Source organism: Schistocerca nitens, chromosome 3 (genome assembly GCF_023898315.1).
Source record: "Schistocerca nitens isolate TAMUIC-IGC-003100 chromosome 3, iqSchNite1.1, whole genome shotgun sequence".
Lineage (NCBI taxonomy): Eukaryota > Metazoa > Arthropoda > Insecta > Orthoptera > Acrididae > Schistocerca > Schistocerca nitens.
This window is the reverse complement of record NC_064616.1, coordinates 217979524-218000759: the sequence shown is the minus strand read 5'-3', so window position 1 is coordinate 218000759 and position 21236 is coordinate 217979524. Positions and strand designations below refer to the sequence as shown.

At 39.4% G+C, this 21236-nt stretch overlaps 1 protein-coding gene across 4 annotated transcripts in view; it reads left to right on the top strand.

Annotated features, from left to right (window-relative positions):
* Window positions 1-21236, top strand: part of LOC126248171 (ubiquitin carboxyl-terminal hydrolase 15-like) — a 181440-nt gene that overhangs the window by 114771 nt on the left and 45433 nt on the right. For all 4 annotated transcript variants that reach the window (XM_049948935.1, XM_049948937.1, XM_049948936.1 and 1 more), the window contains exon 12: window positions 14078-14325. In XM_049948935.1, coding sequence (XP_049804892.1) covers window positions 14078-14325 — 248 coding nt within the window. The remainder of the gene's footprint in view (window positions 1-14077; window positions 14326-21236) is intronic.

The window sequence follows — 21236 nt, the reverse complement described above, 5'->3', positions numbered from 1 at the left end:
ATGAAATGATGATGATTAGGACAACACAACACCCAGTCCCTGAGCGGAGAAAATCTCCGACCCAGCCGGGAATCGAACCCAGGCCCTTTGGATTGACAGTCTGTCACGCTGACCACTCAGCTACCGGGGGCAGACATTTCTTTAATAATATTGACATGATGCTGAAGCATCCCAGTGGATATGTTTACATTGGTGATTCAGTGCTGGAAACTGAGAGTTGGACTGGTGGTGCATATCCCACTGCATGTCTTCCATTATCCAAAAACCTCAAACATTTAAATGTAACATGACTACAGAGGTCACAACAGTGTAACAGCGTGCTTTAAAAAACTGTGAATGTGGACCAACAAGGGTGCTGCACTTTGACACTGCAGCAGCTTGACGTGAACATGGGTCAAGTGACAAACTGGAATCAGAGAAGTTTTTGGGATGTGGGAAACTACCCTGAGGGATGCTTAAATTCAAGGATGCTGCATGTCCATGGATGTACAGTTGGTCACATTTAGAGGTTGCTGTCCATTTTGAGAATACGTGCCATCAAAACCAGGTAGTTACGGAATAAAGTTCTATGCAAATTGTGACAGTTGAACAAGCTACTGCTGGAAAATGAAAGTATTTGGGAAAGGAGGAAGAAATCAGAGCCGTGTGACTTGGAGAGAATGTTGTGAAAATCCTAGTGATTGAACTTGAAAAGTCTGGAGGTATATCACCTGTGATAACTGTTTTATATCTCTTGATTCAACTCGTTATTTGTTGTGAATAGACTATTCAGTTCTAGCCCCCAAAAAAAAAAAAAAAAAGGTAAATTGCCTGTTGATTTTATTGCACCTAAATGATGTGAAGTACACTGTATCTTATTTGGTTTTCTTATGTGCCTAACAAGAACAAAGTTGCTACTGCCTTTAGCACTCTTATTGACCAACCAATGGTATTGTCATCAGAAGTATGACGACGTACAATGTCCCAAAGGTGGTGTTCACATCATGGCCCAGAAGATGTGATCCTCATCATGGTTGATGTAATTGTAATGAAAGCAAACATAATTTGGAGGATGCTTGTTACAATTTTTTTTTTAAAAAAAAGGAGACACATACTGGACTTCCATCATTAAGTTAGAAAAGCAACTGGCAGGGGTAAAGAAGTCAATCAATTCATTAGTAGCACCATATCCAGGAAGGGCAGCGAAACATCCAGCTAAGAAGAGATGATGTGCATGTACATATTGTGTAGAGAAGAAAGGTAGAAAAGTAGAAAAAGTCAAATTATAAGTGCACCAAACCTTTGTGCTCAGAACATTCTGCTATTAACTGTGGACCCTGCACAAATTTATAATAAGAATTATATTATAAAAACACTTGGTGTAGAATGAGAATAAACTATGTCTTAAAAAGGCACCTGTAAAACCAAAAAAAAATTATGTTTTTTAAAATGTAAATTTTAAATAAATAAAATTATTTTAAAAGTATTTACATGTCAAAGGTGGTTCATGCCATAAGTAGTCAAAATAGTGTCAATTCATACAACACGGGTGTAGAGGCATGACTGGTAGATAACATTGTACAGATTTTCTGGTAAGCAGAGCATTAATTTCTCATTTCCTAAGCTAATTCCCTCAGCATTGCTTGATTTGATTACACTCTATACCATTGTTTTACTTTTGTTAATGCTTATCTTTGTAACTACATTTCAAGACATAATACATACTGTTCAGCTGCTTTTCCAAGTCCTTTGCTGCCTTTGGAAGAATTACAATGCCATTGGCAAACTTGGGAGTTTTTAATTATTCCCCGTGGAGTGAAATTCCATTTCCAAATTTCTCCTTGATTTCCTTTACTGCTATCTCAGTGCACAGATCAAATAACATCAGGGATATGCTAAAATACTGTCTCACTCCTTTCTCAACTATGGCTTCCCTTTCATATCCCTCAATTCTTAAATTTGCAGTCTCTTTAAAAGTTGTAAATAACATCTGGCTCCATGTATTTTGTTGCTTCTACCTTCAGAATTTCAAAGAGTGCAGTCCAGTCAACACTGGCAAAAGCTTTCTCTGAATCTACGAATGATATAACCATAGGTTTGCCTCTCTTTAATCTATCTTCTAGGGTAATTTGTAGTGTCAGTATTGTCTTGTGTGTTCCTACATTGCTCCTGAGCTCAAGCCACTCTTCCCCAAGGTTGGTGCTCAGCAAGATGGCACAGTGCTTAGCACACTGGACCCACATTCGGGAGGACAGTCTGGCCATCTAGATTTAGGTCATTGATGATTTCCCTAAATCGCTCCAGGTAAATGCATGAATGGTTCCTTTGAAAAAGGAAATGGCTGATTTCATCCCCCCTCCTTTGTAATCCCACCGTCTGTAATGACTGCACTGTAGACAGGATGCTTAACTCCAATCTTCTCTCCTTCCGTCCTTCGTATCATCTTGTTTTTACATTCTTCTGTTAACAGTGCATGTCAATAGTTTGCAACAATGACTTGTTGAACTGATGGTTCAGTAATATTCACAACTGTCAGCAACTGCCTTCCTTGGAATTGAAATAATTAAATTTGGTTTGAGGGCATTTCACATGTCTTGTATATTTTGCACACCAGGTGGAATAATTTTGTCATGGTTGACTCTCCCAAGGATCTCAGTAATTCTGAGGGAATGTCATCTATTTCACAGGATTTATTACCATTTAGACCTTTCAGTTCTTTGTCAAATTCCCCCTCTCCAGTATCATGTCTCCCATCTCATATTCACCTACTACATTTTCTCTTTCTATAACATTGTCCTCAAGTTTGCTTCCCTTATATATGCACCCTCTACAGAGGGTGGTCAAAACAGTCTGAAAAGCTTGTTGGGTGTTGCAGAGTAGGTTGTGCTGAGAAATAATTGTTAAGAAAACAATTTGATACTTTGCACTGTTTCCAAGTTAACCAATCAGGCTGTTGTGCATTCAAATTCAAATGGTGCACCAAACACAATTAGTGTCAGTTGTCTCATAGTGCAGATGATAGCACACAAGACTGCTTAGTCATTGTCTCGGGTTCGATACTTACTACCTTTCCATGTCCAAGTTTTTTGTTTCCCTTTATTGTTTGGTTTCCTAAAACCAAACGAAGAACACATTTGGCGACACTGTCTCTGACAGGCTGCTTGAATTTGCACACACAACAACCTGATTGGCTAACTACAATGCTAATTAACTCGGAAATGGTGCACTTGCTTAATTTGCTGCATTTTTATATTTTCTCCTTTCATCAGTTAAATTCATTATCACCTATGTCATCGAGGGATTTCTGCTACACGTTGCATTTTACAAATGTGCTGTGTTTCTGCTAGCACACAATGTCCTAAATGAAGATGCATTCTGTGAAATACTAACACAGCCCCTCAACTGTTTCTTCTCAGGTGGGACTTCAGTATGTGTAATGTGCCATAATGGGCCTGCAACTGCCTACCCCAGGAGTCAAGCTTTAGCATGCCTCTTGTTGTCAGAAGATGCTTGTCCTTCATGCAAATTATGCACTTCAGCATTTAAAATGCATTGTTCTCTGCTATCACTCTCTCAACGGGTGCAACTCTCACTGACACTGATCAGTGGAGATTGGTTTATGTGTTTCACTCCAGTGCCCGCTCTCCAGTTTGGATCAGCTAAGCCATTTCTCCACCGTACTCTTTCTATGTAGAAAAGCTTCTGTAAACTTTGGAAAAAAGAACAGATGTACTGAGAGCTGTGAATGCAGGTTGAGAATCGTGCCTGGATAACTTGGCTTACAAGACCACAGAAGTCAAGGTTCCAGATTAGAGTCCCAGTATACATCTCTGGCACATCATACTGCATCTGCAGCAGCAATTTGAGCAGCAGTTAGCACCACAGCAACACAATGAACTGTTTAAAATTGGTTACGTGAAGGTCAGCTCTGAGCCAGACGCCCTTTAGTGTGCATTTCACTGACCTCAAACCACAGCCATGTGCGACTTCAGTGGTGTCAATTGAGAGCTCATTGGAGGACAGGGTCGAAGTGTGTTGTGTTTTCAAATTCTTGTGGTACTGCCTCGATGCCAGGGATTGGTTCTAAGGAGGCCAGTTGGGAACCTGCAACCATCATGTCTGTGTACTAGACGTGCTGGACCAGCACCTGGAGGCATGATCTGGGGTGCAATTTCGTATGACAGTGGGAGCACTTTCATGGTTATTCCACACACCCTGAATACATACTTGTATGTCAGTCACATGATTCGACTTCTTGTACTGCCATTCATGAAAGGCATTCCATAGCGCGTTTTCCAACGGGATAACACTTGCTCACGTATGACTGTTGCAACCCAACATGCTCTACACAATGTTGACATGTTGCCTTGGCCTGCTCAATCACCAGATCTGTCTCCAATTGAACATGTATGTGACATTAGTTGACGACAACTCCAGGGTCATCCACAAACAGAATTAACCATCCCTGTGTTGACTGACATAGTGCAACAGGCATGGAACTCCATCCCACAAACTGACATCCGCCACCTGTACAACACAATGCATGTACATTTGCATGCTTGCATTCAACATTCTGCTGGCTACACCGATTATTGCTGTACCAGCATTTCACATTTGCAATGGATAATCTTGCGGTTACTTTAACCTGTGACCTTGCAATGTTAATCACTTAAATATGTTACCTAGACAAACGTATTCCCAAAATTTTATTACTCTGTGTTACTTATTTTTTGGTGTTGTAATTCTTTTTTCCATCAGTGTACTTGGACAGTATTGTGCAATCTGTAGAGTGTGTAAAGTCCACTGTAAAGGAGCCCAATCAGTGCTCATTATTTGTGGTTGATTTTTTAAATTTCTAGTTTGTCCTCTAGCCTTGCAAAACGCTCTCTCTCTCTCTCTCTCTCTCTCTCTCTCTCTCTCTCTAGCTATTACTGGTGACAGACTGCTGGAGGAATGGACTCAAAACTGGCTTCAAGATTTTGACATTGTCTGTGTGCCATGTTTTTAACAATACCTATTGTTGTTTTGATTTTCCTAAACTTAGAATAAGGTACATGGTTTTAAATTTTGAATATTTAATTTGGTTTCTGGACCTCATACTTTACTAGTAGCTTATGCAGGAGTCACATTTGGGGGAGCGAAAAAGGTGACTCTTCAAAGCACTCAATATTTTAACAGCAAGGTGTGTGGGTTAATAGTAGCAGAATGAACCTATCTGCTGAAGTTTTATAGACTCTTTCTGTGGTCTTGACTTGATTATAGATATGTGGTGTGTGGAAGGATCTGCCAGAATAGTATACTTGAAAAATATTGGATGCATCCTACTACCAGCCTTTGTACTGAGGTCAACAGGCTGACACACATCATCAGTTGGCGACTACGCATGTTGAGATAAGCATATGAAATACACAGTGTACCACAGCCACCTACATATTATTTTGTTAGTGGCCAGAGTATGGAACATATTTAATCATCTGTGAGCAACAAGGCTGTATGTGAGTAGTAGAGTTACACGTATTTCAGCAGTGGATGTGGTATATGTATATGTATGTTTTACATAAAGGATGGAATAAATCACAGGCCTAGCATTTTTTATTGGATGAATTTCAGAGAAGAAAGCACTGCAAACATGGTTATTAGAGCTTTATTTTATAATATTTCAGAGAGCACCAAAATTTTAATGTGTGTTCACATGGGTGAAAACAGTGTGACACTCTTGGCTACTCAGTGGTACCCTTAATCATGTCTTCAGGTTTCCATACCAAAGACCTTCACAGTGTTCAACACTGAGTTGTATGTGATCCTAAAAGAGTTAAATAATATGTCATTATGTAGTTGAAAAATATAGCATTACCTTACTGGCTGTAATCTCACTGTTAGAAGGTTTCATACCAAAGGGATGAAGCAAGACTTAGTATGAGGTACAAGAAGCTATAGATGGTGAAATCAGTGATAAGACTGTGATGTCCCTCATTCCAGTCACATTGATGGCTTGAAGTCCTCATTCATTTATGTAGCTGTTCCTCTCTATTAATGGAACTGACTTTCTGTTGTCCTTGTAACTCAGATTGCGAGGGTGCCTATCTAAAGCTAGACTGCTCCTTTTTGTATTCCTATTAAAATTTTTCTGACATACCAGTGATGATCTTGTGGAATACAATAGAGTAAGTCATAACCTTGAGACTCAGTTCATTACATAGATCTCATTGAGTACTGCACCTCCATTCAAACCTAAAAATATGATTCATGTTCTCAGTTTGTAACATAAATTTAGGTTCTCAATTTAGATACCTCTAACAATTCTTGTTCACAACAAAAGATATTATTTAAACTATAAAAACTCATTATTGGAAAGATACATATGTATAAACATTCAAAACATTGAAATAGGCAGCTCTGAATTCACACACTCTGGATTTAAAAGGGACAGTCAAATGAAAATGAGACAGATAGGAAAAAAGTAAAACCTTCATGGAAAAATTTTTGCAGTTGCTTGCAGAACCATAATTGTACCCAGGCATGCACACCCTTGTCCGTAGCATATGTCTTTCTTCATGGCTCCAAAAATATTGAAATCGCATGGGTAGAGCGCGGGACTGTGTAGAGGATATGTAAGGCGTTTCCAGTGAAACTTGTGCAGCGAACTTGAAACAACCTTGGCAACATGTGGGGGGCCTCAGCAGTCAAAAGGTGCAAGCTGTTTGTGCAGTGCTTGTGGCAACCAAGCCTTGATCGGAATGAAGTTCCAGCCAATGTGATTGATGAACGGAATGCTCTTTATGTGCAGTTGATTTCCCTAAATCATCTTTTGATTGGTAGGAAGATCATTTCTTGCCCTCACTAAATTAAATTGGAAATTCGTGGTTTTTGTGATGCTTTGCAGTTGGCATGTGGTACTTGTGTATACATTAGATGGGTTCTTCCTAATAACAATGTTGTAGTCTCATTGGCTGCAACCAAATCTCACATAGCCTCTGTCAAACAATAACCTCTCCCATGACTGGAGTTATATGTGCTCTGCTTGTTGCTCAACTCATTCGTAAGGTGACTAATGCCTTAGACATAATAAACAATAGTGATATCCATCTGTGAGCAGACTCCACCGTAGTTCATTGTGGGCTGCAATGTCATGCTGGTCATAGGAAAACCCTTATTGCCAACGGTCTCTGAAATTCTGGAACTGTGTTCAGTTCCCAAATGGAGACATGTCAAATCCGAAGACACTCCTGCGAATCACTTATAATGTGCTATTGATCCAGCATCTTTGAGCTCACTTGTTCAGTGGTGGTCTGATCCCACATGGGTATCTAACAGTGACCTCAATTGTCCTTTGCTTACTATAGAAAAAGTGCCAGGCTGGAAGTGCAAGTATGCTTGGTGTCAGTCATTAAACTTGATGATGAATAGCTGTGTAAATATTTCTTACAGGTTTTTGGCCTGTGCGTTGAGGTTTGCTAATAACACTAGGTTGCAACAAGCATACAGGATAACTGTACCACTTACCCCACAAGAATGTCAAAACACTATCAAAAGGGCCTTTGGCACTGGTCAACATAGTGAGTACGGTAGTGTGTTCACTTTGTTAAAGGTCAGTTTTTGTCTTCCTTTTTATTTATTGATGCAGATGGTATTTTTTGAGTGGGAGGGAAGTTAATGAATGTTGAGGTATTGTATAATGAGGAACATCAAATTATACCAGCAAAGCATCATTTGATAAAAATCCTCATAATGTATGTACATGAATATCTGTTTCATGCTGGGTCACAACTTTTGCTGTCTATGATATGTAGGAGGTTTTGGATTTCTGACTATCATAACACAGTCAAGGGAATTATTGGGCAGTGTTTAGAATGAATTAGATTTAAGTCACAGATTGCAGTTCAACTAATGGGTCATCTACAGTAAAATAGTCTTGCCCTGTCCAGTACTATGGATTTCAATATGCAGGCCTCGTTACTGTGAAGCACGGAGGAAGTCAGAGTAAGTTCACTATTAAGGGCTATATTGAGTTTACTCATTTGCGTGTCATCCCATGCCATCCCTCATTTTTAGATGTTAGTAGCTGTTTATTTTTATATGAAGCACCTGTGCTTTCCTTGCTGCAATGTCTTTGTCAGCTCTTCCTTCATTATCCATTCTACTTTAAAAATAGCAAAATTTATCCACCTCTTCATGAGTCTCTTGCCAAAGTTTAATACTTAACCATCCAGTGTATTCACTTCCTGTGAATGTCATTACGGTAATCTTCTTTTGTTTATGCAGCAGTAGCTCATGCAAAATTTTGTCAGTGTGATACAATATTACAAAAACAGATTGTTTCACTATGTCACCATGATTCGTGCAATTTAACATTGTTGCGATATTAGCGTCACCTAATGCACTAAGTTCAAGTATGTTCTTTATATGTTCATGATTTATGCTATGTTTTTTGTTAATGCATTAATATGTCTTAGATCTTCCACTTCCCTGTACTCCATACATCACTGTTCCTGAATAAAAGACACGGAAAGCAAAAAAGTGCATTGCGAACATTCCTCCTACAAGTCCAACTCTTGTCATACACTTCCATATTAAATTTCCTCATATACTTGTTTTGTTTCACCACTTACTTAAAAGGTAGTAATTGTAAATAAATTTAATACAGTGAGTTTACATATATAAATTGAACTGTTCAAATGTTTTATAATTAATTGTTTAACATTGCAAGAAAGGGGGAAAAATGATGTAGTAGGGGGGTCGAACCTGAGCTGATGAATTGCCAATCAGTGCTCGTGACAACTGCACCATGACATCAGTATATCCAGAGCGGCTTAAAAAATCTCTCATACTCTATTCATAAGTACTTAGTGAACATTTGACCTTACCCTGTGAACCATTCAGGCAAAATATTGTAGGAACTTGAAAGGGGCATCTACGTTCTCGTATTTGCATAGTTCGAGCAAAATCGGTGAACCCCATCCCATGCCTTCCCCTTTTTAAATTTAAGTTTGGAATAGGTCCAATGATCTCTTTAACTCTGACTTTCTCCTTCCTGGAAAAGATCCCCTTTAGCAGATCATGTACAGAATTCGCCATGTTGCTCACACAATACTTTACGTCACCCATCTCTGAGTTTACTTTGTGCAGATGACATCTTTTTTGCATTTTTTGTTTACTTAGCCAGTCGTCTGTGGTATCACTATTTTTAATCATCATCATCCTAACAGGACAGGTGCGAAACTTATAGACCACTATCTTCGTTTTCACAAATATATGATTTCTGGAATTTTAGTTACCGTGGGACCTGACATCACAGTGGATTGCGCTTCTATACTGACATGTGAATGTTACAGTGTCTCTTACTTCCAAGCAGATTGTCTGCCCCAATGTAGACGTTCAGCATCTCCTGCAGAAATGTATGCTGTTGTGGAAAATTTGTCAAATTTTAAAGTCAGTTTGATTCTGAGTACAAATGGATTCAGGCAAAGTGCAATTCAAACATGGTACATGTTCATAAAAAGCCAAAATACCCAATATACAGTCACATGGTTTGCTAAGTGACAAAATTTGCTGTCTGCTCAATACTCCCCTCCCCCCACGCTCATCGCAGTTCTCAGATAAGCTGGTGTCACTGTTCCTCCGCGTTCTGTAATGCTGTACTTGAGCAACAGTGGAACATGGATGGCAATATATTTTAGGCTGCAGGTCTTACGTAACAACAGTAACTAATACACAAATAAAAGTTCGCACTTATGATTCAGTCCAATCCTCTAACTTTCACTTGTCCCACCATCTAGTGACATATGTTGGTGCTATCTCCACAACAGGCCTTTCTGCTGTAATTTATTCTTGCGATAACAGTTGCAGTCAATTTAATGTGATGTATTTTCATTTGTTAGACAGTTAATTCTGGATTAATTTTCTTGCTCATTTCATCAGATTGTCATAATCTTGTTCTAAAGCTTGTAACATTTTTCGCCAATATTCTAATGTGAGACCAGTGACCGAATTTGTCATTTGCAGTCCACTTGGAAAATCATTACAGTTTCTCATAACTCTGCAAAATACTGACTTTGGTTCAGAATCAACTAATGGTTTTTGAAGTACAAGATTTTCGTCTTTGAATGTTACTTTTAATTAAATAGCAGAATAAACGTATGTATATGGTATCCATACATGAATGAGAACTTTTATTGTAAACCTGTTCAAATACTCCTGTGCTTCATAAAATTATCAGTTTTTAAGCAGAGTGTTAGATTGTAGTAGTGGCTAGTTCATAGTTTCTCGTGAATCTCTTGCACCAGCACCACAAGTCAAATGTCACGTGATTGTTCGAGCAACGTCAATGCTGTATAAAGCACTTCAGCATATCAGGAAGTCTCAAGCCTATTCAAATGCATGACTCATCTGCGGAGCTTTACCCTTCAGGATTATTCAAAATAAATTTGTACGAAACCTAGATAGCCAAAGCTTCATCTGCAAATGTTAAACAACCCCTATATTAATCCATTAAACAATGTAAGGAGATTGACCTCAGCAGCAATAGCTTAATCAGTGAATATAAGACAATCCTGTATTTTTTTGAGTGAAAAATTTGGGAAAATACTTCATCTTATAGTCAACACTATTGTGAAAAAGAAAGTTGCCACTCACCATATAGTGGAGGTGCTGAGTCACAGATAGGCACAACAAAAAAGGCTGTCACAAGTATAGCCTTCGGCCAGTAAGGTCTTTGTCAAAAATTAGAAGACACACACACACACACACACACACACACACACACACACACACACACACACACACACACACACACGTGACTGCAGTCTCAGGCAACTGAGGGCAGCGCATTACAAAACATGTTTTTGTCCATTTTATTTGCATACCAGCATGCATTCAAAGAGAAATGGCATTTGGCTTGCATTTGAAGATAAGTGACATAATTTTAGTGTGATGATTTACAGTGTAATGTTGCACATTAGCACATGATCGCCAGCCACTACTGTGTTTATGTGCATATTATAACCACCAGTTAGTAAATACTCCATTTCATTAGGAACCAAACTTGATTTCTCTTCAGTTGCAGTGCCTATTGCCATGTTATCAGCAAATTTTATCTTGCTTGTTTCTGCCATGATAAGCTACTCCCACAAGACAGTCTATTATTTCCATAATTGCCTCTTCTATGTACAAATTTATATGGTGACAATGAGCAACCTTGCCCTATACCTTTATAGGTTCTGTTATTATTTATCATTTTTTCAGCACTGACTACCCCAGCCTGCTTCACATGAAGAGAGTTAAATTACTCTTCTCCCTCTGTAATTGACACCACATTACCTAAGAACAGAAAACATTTTATTCCATATTATCAAAATCATTTTCCAAAACTGCAAATGCAACATATATTTCCTTGCCACAATCTTTCAATTTTCTCTTCCATTCTTTGGTGAAGTACTCTCACAAATATTTTTGACGCGTGTGGTACAATACATATTGTGTGGCAGTTTTAAGGTCTGTGTGCTGTTGCTTTCTACAGAATACAGTGACTACATTCTTTTCAAAAATTCCAGCTCTGCCCATTGATCTGGCTTCTGGCTTGAATTCTACCCTGTCCTTACTTCCAGGTGTGCTTGAGACAACTCAAAATCAGTGTTAATCAACATCAGACTGCTCAGTTTTGATCCCAGCATTTCAGTGCCTAGCACTGTCTGCAGTGAGCACAAAACTCCCTCATGGTGGCCTTTTTGACTCCTCTCTGTATGGCCAATTTTGCCCTCTCACAAGAATCAATTTTGGGAATAGGCAGATGGTAACAGGCAGCCAACAGTTGGACTTACCTGGTTGTGGTTGACATGGGCGGAACAGCAGTGATGTCACGGATACTGGCAGATGGCACTGCAATATTGAAGCTTCGACAGGAGCAGGAGATGACATCACAGAAGATGGTAGCCAACACCGTCTGCTTCTGGCGAAGTTTTGGCTGGAGCAAGTGTCCTCACAAACATGACGATTGGCATCATCTGTGTTTGTGTTCCTCATGTTTGGAGTTCAACAAGACACATTAACCATCAGCAAACACATGTCTCTGAACACAGAGGAAGGTGAAAACATGAATGCAGTTTGCTTGTGGGCCTCTGGTCCTGCTTTAGTATGTTTACCGTACAGGAGGACTGACTATCATCCCCTTCTATCCACTCAAATGAATTACAAAAACATAATCTTTGGTATCAAAATATGTGTATTCTCATAATACCTTACAAAGTGCACAAGGCGTGCTTTTCCATTAGACATGTGTCCATTCGCTACGGTGTCCCACATTTACCTGATGCCCTGGACAGAGGACCGGATGCACCAGGAAGTGCACCCATCGCAATTACGGCATTTCCCAGCAGGAAGCGGATTAGACTGGACAGGAGGACCTGTCTAGTTTGCAAGATTTGACACTACATGCCACTAGGAGTGTCAAAAGTGAGTTACAGAACTCACCTATGAACTTGTACCATATTAGGAACTAAAATAGTGCCGCTGGAACATGTTAAGTTTTTCATAGGGATAGACCAATCATTATTCCAACAATTATAGGTGGTGTAGTGATAGTTGAACTTTGATAATATTTCAAAGCAATTTTCACTGTCTCCAGCAAAAACAGGATGCCATTTTTCGACAGCTAGGAGAGGAGGGAACTTATTGTTGCGTGATAAGAGATCAACACATTCAGTACAGAAGACAACTTACAGATTTGTCATTATGAAAAAGAAGCATTTTTGAGTAGACTTACTTTTATAAAATTTCCACAGTTGGAGATCAGGTAGCTGAGTGAAAATTATGTGCATCACTAAGAGGAAACATAGTTTACTTTCAGCTTGTTAAGGTGTATTTAGTGTAGGTATGTTTCTACCATTAATTTATCTTTGGCATTAGAACTTCAAGTAAAAAGTCCTGAAACGTATCTTCTGCATCAAGAACAAACTTACGGAACATTTTCATGGTAGTTCTCTAGCAGCACATTACAGAGAAGTTTGTGGGTAACAGGAAATTGTCAAAGCTAATTTTGATCGGAAATGAAATTTTTGTTATAAAGTGTGTATTTCAGTTGATTTACTGCCTTTCATACTTTTAGCTGTGGAAACGTATTATTTGTGTGCTTTTGAAGTGGGACTGTAGGTTGCAGTGACAAGAAATAATTATCTGGACCTGAAGGACAAATTATCTATTCAATACTTCTTTTAATTGCTTTTATTCTCTCAATGAAATGTAATTAAATTAAATAATCTGAAATAACATATAGATGTATTCAACTTGAGTGTGAGGATGCCAGAAAAACAGTGCTGTCACGGGTTAAGAATGAATTACGACTAGTCTTTGAATAAGCTAGGTATATCTCTGAGCTGAGCTCTGCTTATTGTCGTTGTGGAGCCCAGGCAGTTGTCACAGACTGCCAGTGATGAATTGTCAGTTAGTGCATATGGAAATGGGAGGTAATGTCACCTCGTATTATGTATAATATAAATTGTGCATTCTGTCCAGAAGTTATGTTAAAAGTGTGTACTTCTGGGAAGTGAAATAATAAGTGAGTTACACAAAAGAAAAATGCATATCAGAAATTATTTCAAGTTGTGTCCCAAAAGAACCTTACGGAAACAGAATTCCACAATAAAGAAATGAAATCCTTAGAACTGCACCACGACTGAACTTCTACACAGGATCTGACGAACAATTCATATGTCACCACCTCTTAGACAAAATTAGATATACAAAATTCTGTTATAGCTGATTCTGTCATTTGTATAATTGAATAACATCTATTTATTACTTTTTTAAATAATATAATTACATTTTTCATTAGCTTCTGCTACACTTTCCTAATTCACATTTGAGTTTTCCAAGTCACTGCTTTACACTCTTAGCTTTTGGTGGATATATTGCGGATACGGTACCAATATTTTTATCATAGTGTTCTTTTACCTTTGCTGTTTTTTTAATAATAATAAGTAGTATTGTATTTTTATTGATTCAAGAAATATAATATTTGATTATGTTATTCTGTATATTTTGATGTACTGTAGATAATAAAATATTTTACTCATACTTAAAAATATTTAAATCTGTTATGTTGCAGATACGAAGTACCAGATAGGAACAATTCCAATTCGATAATGATTCCAGTCTGTATGTGGGAATATAACCCAAATCAAACATTTAATTTTAGTCAGCTATTTGGAATTCCTATAATTGTGACATTACCAAAGGATCAAATTTCTCATGCTGTGTTATATGATGCCATAATTGAGAAGTTAACTCCTTTCTTGGTGTCACAAAATGATAACAGGCTTCATAGGCTCAGTGTTGACGAGGAGTCAAATTCAGGCAAGTATTGATCATTTCAAACATAATTTAGTAGAAAAATATTTGTTACAAATTAGGCTGATATTTATTTAGCTCAGTATGATGAATTATTGAGTATTTTCTTTCTGAAGGGTGTATGAAAACTAAATGTTTCTTTTCTCACCACACATCTATTGTTGCTATTACTGCCACCTCATTGATGTGTTATTCGTGAGCTCTCCATCGTACTTTGTTTACGAGGAGACTTCAAAAAGTTACCTACACATAATTATGGCAGGCTAAGTAACTTTTATTGAATGCTGCACTATACCTCAAAGTGAATGTATACATGACTCTATTTTTTAACGTAGTCATCAAGTTTCTGTAAAAATTGTTCTGAATGTTCTACAAATCGTTCATTTCCTCTCCTTGGTCAGGGAACCACCGTAGGAAAGGCCCCCCCCCCTCCAGTCCCCCCTCTCCAGTCCCCCCCCCCCTCTCCCCCCCCCCTCCCCCGAGTCCTCCCTCAGGCATGGGTGTGTGTGTTGTCCGTTGTCCTTAGTGTAAGTTAGTGATGTAGTGTGTAAGCCTGGGAACTGATGATCTCAGCAGTTTGGTCCCATAGGAACTTACCACCACCACCACCACCACCACCCCCCACCACCACACATCCCCACCCTGACACCCACCGCAGATGTTCTTTTGGCTTGCTGAAAAGATGGAAATCACAGAGTGCAAGATCCGGACTTCCCAATCAGCATCACCCATGTATGTTCTGCCTTGGTCAAATTTTTGCCACTATTTCACTATGGCTGGACACAACATTGCATTTGGTCCATATACAGCCAGAACTTCATGGTGAGTATGTGTGCAATTTAGATGTTTTGCCCACAAGAATCATACTGTCCCATGTACTTAGAGTTTGGAGAAAGTTTCCAGTTATCGTGCCACTGCGTTTGTACACAGTGTTGCACATGTTATCTATACAGCAGCAGAACTGTTTTTGCAGGAGACCCAGAACATTTACTCACTTCTTACAATGTGCCACTCTTGTTATCCAAGGGTCTTTGTTCGGGATGACACATAACTTTCTGAAGTCCATACAGTCAAACTTAAAAGCTAAACTAAACTCCTTCTGAACCGGTCTTGAAGAGACCCCAACGGTACTTACCAACCACCTTGTCATCCTCAGCCTATAGGCGTCACTGGATGCCTGATCCTCAATCAAGTAGCTCCTCAGTTTGCCTCACAAAGAGTGAGTGCACCCCGCTTTGCCAACAGCAGTCGGCAGACTGGACGGTTACACATCAAAGTGCAAGCTAAGCACAACAGTACTCAACTTCGGTGATCTGACAGGAACTGGTGTTAACAGTGCAAGGTCATTGGCACAGTCAAACTTACATTTCCATAATCACTTAGGGGATGAAAACAGGCCCTTTCCCTTTGAAAAATTAAGCTCCTGGCAAGAAGAGAGCAGCAGAGGTTTATATTAGCACCTAATTGAAGAAAATAACCACCTATACTTTGTTGACTGTGATCTGCGGGACATAATGACTAACATGGATGTGGGAATGCCACAATTTAATTTGTGAAAGATATAGAAAAGTTTCTTGGGCTGATTAATGGCAGCACATATTGGTAGATGTGTGTTAAAAGCCAAATAAGGCTGTATGCCATTTTATATGTGGAATACATTTCATGTTGATGGTGGTATCTGTATACCCCTGGTGGTATATTTGCCACAATTCCATACAGGCAGAAGTTAATGAAATCTGATGGCAGGTCATATACAAATATTTATTCACATACAGTATAACATAGGTAGATACACATTCATTAAGGCAATAAACCATCCATCACTTTCTAATTGTTTAATGGGGCACGGTGTGTGTGTGTGTGTGTGTGTGTGTGTGTGTGTTTTCATCTATACAGTGAATAGTTATCGTCCCTTATGTCACCATTCATGTGTGTCACTGTATATCTAGTTATTGATGCCTCAGGCACAGTGCTTCCTATCATGAGCAGTACTCAAGATTTTTATCTATAGTTCAGAACGAGTGGACATGTGGCTGCTTCTTCAGCAGGGTCCAGGCAGGCACACCGGGTTAGGGGTTTGTTAGTTACTGAGAGCTCAAATTTTAGGTGTTGAAGTTGTGGCTTATATTGGCACCAGTGACTCCTGTTGCTTTGCTTTTGAGGTCATCCTCTGTGCCTACAGGCAACTGGTGCAATAGACTATTTTCCTGTGCTAAAAATATTGTTTGGATTGAGTATAACATTTATATAGCATTTATGGTCAATATTCTCACAAAATATCTGTTATTTTTATGTAATTAAAGCTTAAAAAATCATTAAATATCAAGACTTGGTCATGTGATTGAAAACAGTCTGTTATTCGCTGGTACTCTGATGATGCCATAAGCTAGGAATAAGACAGTCATACATGTGTCTTAGGACCTTTAGCCAAAGTTACCAGGTTTTTATGCACTTTTACTTCAAACAGTTTAGTGATTTAATGATGGACAATGCGATTACACTTTTTAAGTAACAATGGGAAGGAATTTTGTGAACACTGATAGTGGAGGCCTTGCGAAAGTTGATGTGTTTATGCTCCCAGCGGTGATATGTGCAATGACAGACACTCTTTTCGCTGCTGTCTGCAGCGCCATTAAACTCGCTCAAAACTAAGGAATTCTACAATTTTCGCAAATGGGTCCATATATTTTAACTAGATTGTTGATTATCAGTCATGAGCTATGACCCACAGGACAACAGAATTATCCTTGGCAAAACTTAGTGCTGATTTCCTTTGTAGAAAGCACTCAGCAGAGGTACTGCATCTGGTAGGCATTGCGTGGCGCAACAGATAGTGCATTCAGCTGCTGTTTAGGAGTTTACATGTTCGAATCTTGGAAGGGTCATATATTTTTAAAAGTTTTACAGAAACTACGAAAATAGTGTTAGCAAGAACTTGATTGCAGCCATTGTTTCGATTTGTACAGTTGGGCAATCAAAAAGTTACCCCAGTCTTGGCAGACTGTTGTAAATAGTGAAGGAGAATATATTATTGATGTATATAAACTCTGTTGTGTGTGTCTGGTGTTTTTATTAAACTTACAAAAAAAATGCTATGATCTTATGCACCGATCCACTACATATCTACTCCAGAAGCCAATCCCTCCCTGGGAACGCCGCCTTATTGTAGGTACCTTCAGTGCTCGACGGGAGGATATGCGTACATCAGTGACACTGAGGACTATGCCAGCAGTAGCCTATTACTGGCAAGGCCACCCAAGCTGGATAGGCATCAGGTGAGGGCCCTGATGAGGAGTGACCCACAACCTACGGAATGAAGGGCTGTTTTTTCCCATGGAGCTCTGCCAGCAGTGGTTGGGTACTGGTGTGATGGCCCAGAATTTCTCGATCTGAGGGCTGGCCAATGCTATCATACTACTACTACTACTACTACTAGTAGTAGTAGTAGTACTTCTGCAGCAGCAGCAGCAGCTGCTGCTGCTGCTGTTGCTGCTGCTGCCATAAATTCTACACATGCTTCAGGGACCATCGTTAGACACAGCGATGGAGCATTGTGTGTTTCAGAGATTGGGGGCCTAGGCTTTGCAGCCTGGACTGTGAGAAAGATGCACACCTCTATTAAAAAAAACCTTCAACCTCAATGTGTGCTTTGTGCTGATAGAGTGAATGGCTGCTGAAGTAAAATAATCTCAAGTGGGCAAGCTCTGGGGTAACTGCCCCCCTCCTCTCAACCCCCTCCCAGTTGCATAAGGCTTGCTCAAGCATGCAGGTATCTGCCCGAGTCGATATTTGTTTCTCAAACGGCTTGTGGGATCCCTATGGAACAGACTCAGCTCACATGTGCTCCTGAAGTGACGGGTGTACTGTCAGCTAGTATCTGCACCCACTGAACAAAAGAAAGTTCGGTCGGTTTGTCAGCCCGAGTAGTAGTCTGAGAATTACAGTAACGGTGTGCTAGTCAGCCATAACATTTTTATCATAAAAAAGAGAGCATAGGGAGCCTTTGAGAAGTCCTTTCTATATTCACAAAGTTTATTGCTGGGGTCTGGAGGAAGTATTAAATGACTGTAACAAAACATTCTTAGTTGAAACTGCCACGTCACACTAAGTATGTATCTAAGCTTCTGGGATACAAGGTGTTCCCTGATCACCCTGTTGTGGCTGAGGTGCATAACACCTTTAACTTCTGTAAAGGCATTGTTACCTACTCCGTTGTAATAAAGCTGGACCCTGAGTAGTTATGTGAAGAATGGAAAAATGTGGGTGTCATGGAAGTTCAGAACTATATGAGGAGAGTCAATGGCACATTGGGACCAACTGCTTCTTTTATTCTAATCTTCAGCATTCCAGAATTATATCCATACATATTCTAAAGGCTAATGTCTTGTCAATGTAACCACTCTCTTCTGTCATTGGCTGTTCATGTTAGTAACTGTCACATCCTGCCCTCTTCTTGATGCCTTCCAGATTCTTCATTCTAGGCTATCCTTGTCCTTTCTTTCCCAGCACTTTCCTTTCAGAATATTAATGATGAAGGTGCTGTGTCTGATGACATGTCCAATAAATTTTATTTTTCTGTTTTCTGTATTTCCTTTAACATTTGGGGCCCCGAGCCATAGCGCGTGAAGCTCTACCACAAGGCCTAGCTGTTTTTAGCGTATTTTAATTTACAACAACTCTTAAATGGTTTTTGTTATAGTAATGACATTACCCTTATTGAAAAATCTGAAGAACTTTGACGTTCACTCTCCTCGTCTGAATCTACCATAAAACTAGTATTTGCAAATAAAATCACTTACTACAGTAGTTACGCATTGAAAGCTCTTTCAATTGAAATCTGAATAAAAATAATGTGTGTTCTGTTATCTTCATTCCTTAGCAGAAGACTCAGATCCTTCTTCTTGAATATAGTCTATGTCATCATCAGAATCAAGCAAATCATCATCCTCCGAAAAATCAACATCAATTTCTTCAAACTCAGGTGATAACTCACGAGCGACTTTATATTCTGTCAAACCACACTTCCCCATGACGACACAACTGAGCCCGCATGCGGCAGAATATTCCCTCTCGCAAAGCCTCACAAAAAAAAAGAAAGGAAGAAAGAAGGAGTGGTTCTCCCTTGTCCAGCATGCCCGCACCATCTAGTGTCAAATACTTCAACTATAGCCTCTGCTGTGCCTCCCAGACCATTGGGGGCCCTACAAACATGTAAAGGAAGGAAGGGGAAGATCGAGCATACGTGCCCGTAAAATTACGGGCATCGGACTTTCAGGCTGGTCAGGCGCACCCATATTTTTACGGGCATTGGCTTCTAAGTGTTAACAATCTTCTCTTTTTGTTCACCCCCTTAAGCCTTCCAACCTGGTTTTCCTTTCCATCAGCCCATTCTTGTCATTTTCTGTTACATTCACATTTCAGCAGGCATCCAAAGTTTTCTGGGTTTTAGTTTTCTTGTTCCTAAAACCTCATTTGTTGCTTCTATTATCCCCATCTTGATAGTATTCCAGTGCACTAGCTCATCATTTCCACTAGCTCTTTTATTGGTTCTTTCTTCAAAATCCATATTTATTGCTTCTTCTTTCAGTCATTCTACTCTCCAGATCTTTGTGATAAAGCTCTTGGTTCTTTTAAATTTAAATGTTACACTTGGCTAACACAAGTGCATGGTCACTGTCAAAGTCTGGACCTAGATAGCTGTGGCATGATTTGATCTGATTGCTTTACCTTTGCATCATTAGCATATAACCTAACTGAAATCATCTTTCGTGTGCTGCTTCCAGAATTACCTGAACATATACACGCAGGCTATATCTGTCTTAAGGTTTGACCATTGGTTCCCAACCCAAATCCATGCTTAAGATTTCAAAAGATTTAGTCATACTGCTATCACATGTAATGGGAGGGCTACATGTGAAAATAGGCTCTTTTTAATTGTTAAAAATATGGTTTTTATTGTTGTTGTTCTGAATGATTGTAACATTCAAATAGCATTTTCAGTCAATATTCTCACAAAACATCTGTTATTTTTATGCAATTAAAGCTTAAAAGCAATTAAATTTCAAGATTTGGTCATGTGATTGAGAATGCTCTGTTGTTATCTGAATCTTTGGTGACATAACAGGCTAGGAATAGGACGAAGCTATATGTGTCTTATAGGACTGTTAGCCAAAGTTACTAGTGTTTTCCATACTTTTTTTTTTCAAACATTTGAGTTATTTGGTGATGGAAAACACATTTTCAACTTCTGTGTAACAACGGAAAGGAATTTTGTGAACGCCAATTGTGGAAACCTTCCAAAAACTCTGACGCACATATGGTCACCAACCAATATTTTTATGTTCAGGGAATAAGAAATGTGCAAACTGCATTGCATGGTGACTGGGACAGAAGGACTGTGACACAGCAATAAGTCACTGAATTGAAACTTCCTGGCAGATTAAAACTGTGTGCTGGACCGAGACTCGAACTCGGGACCTTTGCCTTTCGCGGGCAAGTGCTCTACCAACTGAGCTACCCAAGCACGACTCACGCCCCGTCCTCACAGCTTTAATTGCGCCAGTACCTCGTCTCCTACCTTCCAAACTTCACAGAAGCTCTCCTGCGAACCTTGCAGAACTAGCACTCCTGGAAGAAAGGATATTGCGGAGACATGGCTTAGCCACAGCCTTGGGGTTGTTTCTAGAATAAAATTTTCACTCTACAGCAGAGTGTGCGCTGATATGAAACTTCCTGGCAGATTAAAACTGTGTGCCGGACCGAGACTCGAACTCGGGACCTTTGCCTTTCGTGGGCAAGTGCTCTACCGACTGAGCTACCCAAGCACGACTCACGCTCTGTCCTCAAACTTTAATTCCGCCAGTACCTCATATCGGCGTACACTCCGCTTTAGAGTGAAAATTTCATTCTAGAAACAA